Below are 10427 nucleotides of genomic sequence, written 5' to 3' on the forward strand. Positions count from 1 at the left end.
AGTTTACCCTTATCCGTAGTCCCTCTGGGGGTAGTACAAGTGTTTATGGGATGATTGGAGGGTCTTTTCATCTCCCCCTGGTGTCTCTGGCCAGAAAACCACAATTGCAACGTGACTGCCACCGGACCGGAGCAACCAATACACACTAATAGAATCACGAAGAAGAAGCTAACAGGCTAACAGGCAAAGCTACCTGTGGCCTAACACCACTTTAACAGTATTTACAGCCAAGTTTGAGTAAAAAAAAGTTATCTCCATTGTGTAATTGGATGTACAATATCCCTCTCTCCCTTCGCCTTTTCTGTCAGCGTAGTATTTACTCTCACGGACAATTAATAAGTTACAAAATTGCAACTTGCTACGACACCAGTTGTTTACACTTTTTACTGCAATTGAACACAATGTTTTGCCCAAAAGCTGCCTGTTGTTGCTTTTGAATATCAAAAAATTCCACTCGTTTCATTGTTTGATCAAATAGTTGCAAATCTTAAAGGCCCTGTACCCATTTTTTACTGTGTTGTGTCTAAATTCACTTACCTAATTCTGGTGACTTGGTAGTTTCAGCTCGAATAAATGATGTTGTATCAAGTACATGGGCCTTTCAGAAATGAGAGATGCAGGGTTTCTTCTGTTTGTGGCTTTAAAAATGTAGCACTAAATAAAAAAGCATCGGATAAGCATTCAGTTTGGCTTCTACGATGATGTTTGATGTAATTTTATGCTGTTTGTATTCGATAAATGTTTTGGTTCTCTCCACAGATCTGCACGCGGTAAACAGTGTTCCCCTGCTGTCGTCCAAAGCTGAGATCTGCTCCTCTGACGCCTACAAGCACAGAATCAATAAGCAGAGTATGGAAACTTTGATGCTTTTCATGTCACGCTGCCTTCAGTGTGCTGTGAGGGAAAAGAGACGTTTCATTTGTAGATCTGAAATTACGAGTCTGTTGAGCTTTTGTGGTCATAGCGAAGTAAAACAAAACTTTGGAATACGCTGTAAACAATACATTTGCACTGGAAATGGCCTATAGATTATTTGTTGTTTATGTTATTGGGTGGAAAGAGAAATGACTTGCGATATCCCATAACATTATTGAGTATTGGGATGACTATATAATGGCAACAACTTTCTAACACATGTTCCATTATGTTTACCTTTTTACCCCTGCCTTAACCAAGCGTATTTTCTCCAGTCCAGCTTTACCCAAATCTCAAAGCTTACAGCATATAGGGCAGTGTAATGCCTTATTTGAAAGCTAAGACCTACAATATTTTTTCAGCATTTTTGTCTCTTTTTTTGGTGTTTTCTTGTCATGTTTTTGTCATTTTTTGGTTGCTTTTTTCATTTTTTTTCTTGCTTTAATATCGTGTTTTTGTCACGTTTTTTATTGTGTTATTGTTGCCTTTCTGGCACGTTTTTGCTGTATTTTCATCCTTGAAAAACTGTTGGGAAACTGGAGAAAATGTGCTTGGTTCAGGCGGGGGTTAACCTCTTAACTCCCACCTGAACGGATCCCATTTTCTCCATTTGGCTTTACCCTAATCAAAAAGATTCTTGGGGATAAAGCACCAAAAATGTGACAAAAAATCAACCAAAGAGTGACAAAAATGCAACAAAAATGTGACAAAAATTCAACAAAAATGTGACAAAAATTCAACAAAAATGTGACAAAATGCAACAAAAATGTGACAAAAATTTGACAAAAACTCAACCAAAGAGTGACAAAAATTCAACAAAAATGTGACAAAAATGTGACAAAATTTCAACAAAAATGTAAGAAAAGCTCAGCAAAAATGTGACAAAAATTCAACAAAAATGTGACAAAAACTCAACAAAAATGTGACAAAAACTTGACAAAAACTCAACCAAAGAGTGACAAAAATTCAACAAAAATGTGACAAAAATTCAACAAAAATTCAACAAAAATGTAAGAAAAGCTCAGCAAAAATGTGACAAAAATTCAACAAAAATGTGACAAAAAATCAACAAAAATTCAACAAAAATGTAACAAAAATTCAACAAAAATGTCACAAAAACTCAACAAAAATGTGACAAAAAAGAAAAAAAAACATACAAAAGGTGACACAACACAGCAACAACGCGAGGAAAAAGGTCAGTTTTGTGGGTCTTAGCTTTCAAATGAGGTGTTACACAGCCAAAAGAGGACAGAATGCATTTGGTTTAGGCGGGTGGTAAGAGGTTAAGGGAGTAAACATAAATTGTAAGCATTTTCTTTTTTAAACAAATTTAGGGTCTTAAACTGAAGTTTTACACATTTTTTCTTAGCACCGCTCACAAAAGGTTCCTCCTGAGGTCTTATATATCCAGGAAATATTTTCCTCGCCTTTCGATCTTTTGCTAAGCTCAATCCTTTCACCACAAAGTAAAATCACTCGCCATAGCTCCACCACAGGTCTATTTTCTTCCCACTTTCTCCTCTTTATTGAAACAGCAAAGGGGAGCAACAGGATGGGGAGGAAGTGAAACTGCTGGTATTTTGTTTCGGCTTTTTTTTTTAGCTCAACATGGCATTTGGGCTTTTTTTTTTAGCTCAACATGGCATTTTCTAACCGGCATAGAGTAAGATAGTGATAAAGATATGTTTATGAGATATGAGATTATTATCAAACAGTATTCCCTCTCTAAATCCGATCGCACACAAAGGCAGCTGATATTTGACAGGTTTAAACTTTGCTCTTGCTTTACAGGTGGACATTGTGAGTTGGTGAAAGCGACGCCCTGCCCTCGCCTCTTACACTACTCCGCGTCAGTGCAGCTCCTGGACATGCTGCCTCCTCCGCCGCCGCTGCCCGTCGAGAACCCGGCGGAGACGCGCAGCCTCTCCTCCGACGAAGGGTAACTCGGGTTCTTTTTCTTACAGGGGATTTTAGGATAACAAGTATTCTCATTAGTCTGTCGATATCGGCCTATTTTGACATCCTTTTCCTCCCTAAGTATCCTTCCTTTGTTAGTTGCAATTCACTGTTTGATCTCAGAAACAGTAAGAACAATCGGACAGGATGCTCATGTTGTCAGGATGTAAAACCACGCTCTGTCTCCGTTCCATCCTCCACGTTCAGTTCATGTCTCACTGTTTGTCCTAAGGATGTTTCTGCTGTACCTAAAGTCATAGAGCCGAGTCAAAGTATCATTTCTGAGAGTAAAATTAGACTTTGTGCTGCAGCTCCAGCCACTCCACGAAGCTGACGGGGGACATGGGCTCGCTGCAGTCCGTCAGCACTCCCCCGGTCGCCCGCGGACAGATCAAACCCGTCCCGCGCAAAGACGGCCACTACAGCCGCCAGTCCACCGCCTCGTACCCGGACCACAGCACCATGACGTCTCAGGAGGCCACGCAGTACCTGGAGCTCAGCCCGAAGCCCGAGAGGAGCAGGTGACACCGCACACGGGGGTTATGTTGGCATTAGATCTCAGTTTCTTGGGAAATAATTATATTGCTCAACATGGGTTTATCAAAACTACAAAAACATGTACAACAGGCCAGAATCAGAGTGTGAGTGAGTGGTTGGTGGTGGTCAGACGGGTTGAGGTACACTTTGACAGCCTCACCTCTGTCAGTCTAGCCCAGGGCCGGCATGGGCTACAATATTAGCGTAACACCACCGAGTATGGAGTGACTGAATAATAGAGGTTTGAGAAACTTGGTAACACAGGCTTGTAAAGTGTAGTATAAGTTTAAGCCATTATCATCCGTATTCAACTGAAAAATTAAATAAGAATAGTTATAATTTTCTCAAAATAAGTATTTTCCCTTGATTTGAGTAGGCAATTAAAAGATCTGCCAGTGGAACAAGTATGTTTTTTTCACATGATGAAAGAAACATAATTGTACTCAAAATTAGATATATCTTTTTTTTTTTTTCTAGAAATAAGGCTTTCTTCTTATTTTAATTGCAAAAATGCTTGTTCACTAGCAGATTTTGATTACTTGGCAAGTCAAAATTACTCGAATTGAGGTCAAATACTAAATATAAAGTTTTCTTTATATAACTTTCATGCAGCTATGAATTATAATGCGGTAACTATGGTCAAAATGCTGAATTGTGGACTTGGTTTATGGTTATTATCTCTGTAACGGCTGGATCTATCCACACGAAACAAAACCTGTCACAAAGTTAAGAGTCTTCTCTCTCGACTAGGGGTGTAACGGTTCACGGGGATTTATTGAACCGTTCGGTTCGGCCTGTTCGGTTCGGTCCACTTGCGTACCGTTTCGGTGTATTATTTTCATTAAATAATGTAAATTTATTATTAGCGTCATTTTAAGTGCCACGGAACAAAGTTCCTACGCGAGTTTCCGCACGGACGCTATTGAGTGACGTACATTGAAGCTGCACGAGTAGCCGAGAGAAACTACAGGCGCTGGCTTTAAGTATTTGATTAAAAGTCTTGAGCCTCGCTACAATATCCCGTCACGTCCGCACTTCAGCCAAAAAGTTATACCAGCGCTCAGAGCCGGTTCTTCCTATACGCAAACTACGCAAGGTGCGTAGTGTTGCTTCACTGATTAATCAACGCGTTGTTACGACACAGGCTCTTCCAGCGCGCACTCACTCTCCGCCTACTTCGCCACATATAACACCAAAACGGAGCAGTCTGGTGAAGTGAATGAGCAGGAGAGACCGACCGCCTTCCCCTTGTCTCAGCCAAAGCGCGAGTGCTTCTCCGCTCGTGTCCCGCTCGGCCGTCAGTCTCCCGGTGCTTCGCCTCATGCGCGGCTCCTCCGCGGCTGCATCATGTCACCTGTGTCCCGGGCGCAGCTCTCATGTTTTCTCAGTAGTTTGGCGAGTAGACGAGAGTAAAAAGCCGTTCACTGTGGCCTTTTTGTTGAGTTGAATCCACATGGTTCTCATGAGTTACAGTAACTCTCATTATAAGAGTGCAATTTATTTAAAATATCACCCAAATGGGTCACTTTTATTTATTTTATGCAAGAATTCTATTGTGTATTGGCAGCTTTTCAAAAGAAAATTTTTGTTAGTTCTTATTTATTTGTACCGAAAATTAACCGAACCGAGCCCTCCAAAACCGTGAACCGAACCGAATACAATTTTAGCGTACCGTTACACCCCTACTCTCGACACATTTGAACGAAATCTCAAAAAGGTGTCCAAAAGTGGAGACAATTTTCATAATGACTGAATGTTTGCCAGATGCAAGGACTTTCCGCCATAAGATATTTTGTTCCAAATAATGATCAGGGAAAACATTTGGACATTTTCTGTTTGGAGATTTCTTTTCAAAACTGTGTCTCATCGGTCCCTTCTCCAACAGAAATTATGAGGGACATTCAAGAACGTCATCCTTAAATGTCTTTAAATTGTAGCTTATCTGCAGTTTTAATGTGTTGACTGGTTAATAAGGTGAACATTGCTGGATTACTGACCCCCTCCCTCGTCCCTGTGCAGTGTCCTCCCGGAGCAGCGTCCCTCCCTGCCTCACCCGTTCCCCCACAGCCTGGGCTTCATCGGCGCCGCCCTCTCCTCGCAGCCCGACCTCTACTCCACCCTGGGCCGCTCGGACACGGCGCTGCCCCCGGTGGGCGTGCGGCGCTCCCGCGTGCAGAGCTCGCCCTCGTCCTGCTGCAGCGAGTGGGACGGGTCTCTGTGGAACACCTGGAGCTCGGTGATGGACCGGGACGTGACCAGCGCCCGCACCAGTCTGATCAGCTCCGTGGACAGCTGCTACACCACGGACAGTGCCCACTTCGCCCGGCTGCTCGCTGTGGCCGCCGCAGCCGAGAGCATGAGCGGAGCATCGCTGTCAGGTGAGGAGGAGGAGGAAGAGCGGGTCGTTTATTTGTAAGCTTGAGTGAGGAACAGTCTAAAGCAGGCCATATCAGTCACTGGTAAAAGGGTGTCTCTTAAACACTGCCTGACCGATTTAGCTAACTGTCCTGATCTGGGGTCTTTATGGTCGGTCAGGCCTAGGTTCAGCCACACTATGTGCCCAAAGAATGAGATCAGCCGACGAACTGAACATCCTGAATGACCAGGTTGTTCCTTGCCGTCTTCTCCGGCTGTTTGTATCTGTTCAAAAGCAGGACCGTCTGGAACTTTGCTAACAAACAGCCAATCAAATCTCGACAAGTTTAATCTGTGATCGGCAAAATGCGCTGATCAGACAAGCCAATAGAGCTTGGATTTCTCAAACTTTCTTTTAATAGATATTCCAGTGAAAGCCAAACACAACTGAGCTGGATGTTTTCCTCAAAATGCCAACTGTATCCCTCCGCGCCTGGTGGGTCTGCTCGTTTGACAGCAGCAGTGTGTAGTGTAGCTCAACAAGACAGAGCTAACACACTACGCTTAAAGACAAAAGCATAATGAAGGTTCATGTTCATAAAGTATCCACATATGGGACTTCTAGCAGGAGGCGAAGGAGAAGACGATGTGCCATTATTTAAGTAGAAATGCGCTATTTAACACAAAACTGCTATATGAAATGTGTGTGAAACCCGGTCCCAAAAATCCTGATCAGTGCACCTCTAATATCAGTCAAATCACAGAGCCCGTCACAACAGGAACCAAATTAACCACAAGTCAAATACTCTCTTAAATGTCCTTAACAAGAATGTACCTGCTTCATCTTCTCGAAGAGGATTTTCTTCTTCTTGCGGTCTGTCGAAAGTTTTTTTGCTCTAAACGTACCTTGATCGAAGTGATCGAGTTATGTCAATTTCTCCCACGTCACCCAAAAAAATACAAAATGTAAAATCACTAACCCATCCTCAAGTTCTTAATACAAGATCTTGGTGACAAACTTATGCAACACAGGATCTTTTGACATTGCAGAAGATGATTAAAACAATGCCACAGTGAATGTCTGGTCAGGCAGTTTATTATTGAGGCTTTGTTCTCAATGAAATGACCATGTCTTACCATGATTCAATTGCCCATCTTCATCAAAGCTAAGCCTCAGAGCGCCTACACTGCAGGTGGACAGTGTTTTTGCTCAGGCTGCAGGCTGTGTGTCAGTGTGGGAGCAGTGGTGACCGGCTCTGGCCACTAGATGGTGCCCTCGGCTTTTGCTCTCACACAAGTGAATCTTATTGCACAGAAAAGCTAGACAGAAGAATTCACTTCTTCATTTACTTTGCTCTTCACTGACCTGATTCCATTAGTCGTCCGTGTTTTCGTGACATTGGACCTTCGGATAAAGATGTTTAAGGCGGCGGCGTGTAATGACTGAAAACCTCTTAAGAAAATGAACTGCATGAGTCACGCTTTGTGCCGTTGTCATCAGTCACTCAACTCTTCCTTTTACTCCAGTCCCACCATATTTTATTCTGTCCTTGAAGAAACTTCCACCGCTGCCTCTGGACGGAAGAATGAAATTGAACTGATTTTGACATCAGTGAGAAATAAGAAAGAAAACAGCTATTTCATGTGGCTCGCAGCTAACAGATAGCAAATCTGTCTTTTTCTTATGAGCTGCTAGTAATTGGCTTGTCTTTCCTGATCATGCATTATAAATGACGCCTTAGACACTTTGAAAAGTCTCTGAAACTTGCCTTCGGAATAAGAAAATAATCTAAATTGGCAGTTGTTTTTCTGAAAGGGTTTTGGTGACAGACAACTTGATCAAAGCGCCGTCGCCAATTAATTTAGTTCTATGTTGTTATGAGGAAGTCTGATACTAAGAATGTTGAAGTTGTTATTTTTCTTATCCGACAATTACAGTTAGGGGTCTGAACTTGAGTCACCATAATATTTCAGTTTTCATGTTTTATTGTCATGTTTTTGAATAATTTTTGAATAATTTTTTGTAGCGTAGAAAGTTAGTTGAGTGATTTTACTATTACACTAGTTTGTCCGGGCAGTTTTCCTCTTACTTTGTCTGGGAATCGATTTATCTCCACGAGCTTTGATGGATGTGATTAACAGGCGGATTATTAATTAGTGCTTGCGCTTCACAGTTAGAAGGTCCCGGGTTCGATCCCGGCCGGACGGGGCCTTTCTGTGTCGAGTTTCCATGTTCTCCCCGTGTCTGCGTAGGTTTCCTCCGGGTACTCTGGGTGCCCGTCGACTGCAGCTGCCCTACACTGCAAAAAGTAATCCTGAAATAAGTGACATTTTGTCCTTGATTTGAGAGTCTAATTTCAACAGTTTTATTTCAAGTAATTTTTTTCATGTCTAGTCTTGAGTGCAGTGATTTCTTTTATCTTGTGAATATCTTGCCCCATGGAAAGATTTTTTGAAATTAGACTCTCAAAATTACTCTCAATATGAATATTATTTATTTTAAGATTACTTTTTGCAGTGTAGCGGCATAGGTTAAAGGGACTATATGGAGTATAAAAATGTTAAAATTATGTATTTTCCTCCCCCTACATGTTCCAACAATATCCTAATGTGTAGAATGAGCCCAGACCTGTTCACCACAACTGCCTCTAAAATCCTGCACTGTCACTAAAAACGGTGTTACTTCGGGTCCAAAGTGCCGTCATGCACGAGCTTAATATAGAAGGTGCTGTTACACATATGACCTGCGGTGGCAGTAGTGAGTATAAAATGGCTAACTTGCGTCTAGCCCCTTTAAGGTATACTTTATTGTCCCCGTAGGGAAATTTGTCCTCTGCATTCGACCCATCCTTCGATGCCGCTGGGGCGACCCGTGAGGAGCCAGGGACCCATCACCAGGCTGATCGATTGGCATTGAGGATTGGGTCAAATGAAGAAAGTGAATTTCCCTACGGGGATTAACAAAGTTTAACTTACTTAAAGGAGCATTTTGGAGTCGTTAGGATGGTGCCTTTACAGTACCTCCATCCCAGTGGCCTGCAGGACGCTCCAGGACCAATGGTTTATTAGGTTTCTGGTAGGTTTTCTCTGCTAATGGAACTGCTTCCTTGGTGATGTATACATTCCATCCAGAAAACCTAGCAGAAATCCTGAAAGAAACCTGAAATTTAATTGATCCTGGAGCATCCTTGAGGCCACTGGAAAGTAAAGGTGTCATACTAACCACTCATACAGCCACTGGGTCACAAACATGCTCAAAATTTAATATTTTGTGTTTTATTTTTATAAAAAGTTCCATAATGCACCTTTAACCAATTGGAGAAACACCTGGTCAGTCCCACATGTTGGTTTACCCAAGAACGAGAACACTAATATACTAATATGGCAAGAAATATCACACTGAAATGGGCAAACCACTCTTTTAATCATAGCTGAGTTTTTTCTGCATGTAATAGGGTTTGAATGACTCGCTACAAACCTACTTCTGTGAATGGATCAATAATAAACTTGCTTGTGAACAAAACATTGGAGAGGCTGGCCATGATACGTGTCATTAGCAGTGGAGAACTTTCTTTGTTTTACAGGACCATTAACAGTCTTAAATCTCTCTAAACCCACCGTGTATGTTTTTTTCTCCCAGATTTCTCTCCGCCTGCGTCTCCTCTCAGCGCGCTGTACCCGTCCTACCACCTCGAGGGCGACTCTTTCGGTGAACTGGACCCTGCTCCGGCGTGGGACTGGAAGACCGTGTGGATGGAAGAAATAGAGGAAATGGAGGAGAAGTACAAGTACAAGAGCCACTACTCCAAACCTTTTGACTGTTAACACAAATAAATACACATTCCATAATATAATAATGATCTCAGATGGAGGCCAGGGACATTATATAACTTTGGGAAGTACAGTTTTTTTTTTTTGTGTCAGACGGGTGTTCAAAAACTCACTGTTTTTATCTAGTGCCTTAAAATCATTTGAAAACCATTTTGCCTTTATCGATGGAGCAACATCCGGACGCTTTTGTGGAGGCCCCGCCCCCTCTGGGTGAAAGAAACTCATTTCACATAAAGGCGGTACCTACAAAATCCCTGATCTTTTCTAATTCTGGAATATTCCAAACCAGGGATCTTAACCACACCAACACATTAGTTTACAGGCAGTAGATGATCGCGGGGTATTTTTTTTTAAAGGGAAAACAGGGGTCATGGTTGGACAAACAGCTCCACCTGGTGGCTGTGTATGTGACTTCTTTAACCTGTTACTTACTCCCTGATCAGTAGCCTGACACGCCAGACTATTCAAAGACGTGTGTATGGCCGGCCTTGCCTGGAAAAATTACATCATAAATCATCAAACAACGCAGTTAATTTAAATTGAAATGGAACCTCAAGGAAAAGAATAACTTAAAGGCCCTATACCTGATTTTTTTCATTTCAAACAATCAAAGAGGAAGCCACTAAATTGAAATGTTGTTGGGGGCACAAACTCATCCCCAATCTTCCTAACATTTTTGTAGCCTCCCAGTTCTTCACAGGAACAACTTTATAGGCACATTTCACACCTTGCAGGGTCAATAACCAGGGATACTTTTACAAGAATGCTCGAAAACATGCCTGCAAGTTCATTAAATTGATACGAATGCTTTATAATTAGAGCTACAGTGTTTT

At 42.0% G+C, this 10427-nt stretch overlaps 1 protein-coding gene across 2 annotated transcripts in view; it reads left to right on the forward strand.

Moving 5' to 3' along the window:
- The window catches only part of robo4 (roundabout, axon guidance receptor, homolog 4), a 33938-nt gene extending 24095 nt beyond the window's left edge, over positions 1–9843 (forward strand). For both annotated transcript variants that reach the window (XM_079565567.1, XM_079565568.1), the window contains exons 15-19: positions 760–849; positions 2707–2854; positions 3183–3392; positions 5428–5786; positions 9404–9843. In XM_079565567.1, coding sequence (XP_079421693.1) covers positions 760–849; positions 2707–2854; positions 3183–3392; positions 5428–5786; positions 9404–9588 — 992 coding nt within the window. In that variant the 3' untranslated portion in view covers positions 9589–9843. The remainder of the gene's footprint in view (positions 1–759; positions 850–2706; positions 2855–3182; positions 3393–5427; positions 5787–9403) is intronic.
- The last annotated feature ends 584 nt before the right edge of the window (positions 9844–10427 follow it).

The sequence above is a fragment of the Gobius niger genome (genome assembly GCF_951799975.1).
Source record: "Gobius niger genome assembly, chromosome: 11".
Classification (NCBI taxonomy): domain Eukaryota; kingdom Metazoa; phylum Chordata; class Actinopteri; order Gobiiformes; family Gobiidae; genus Gobius; species Gobius niger.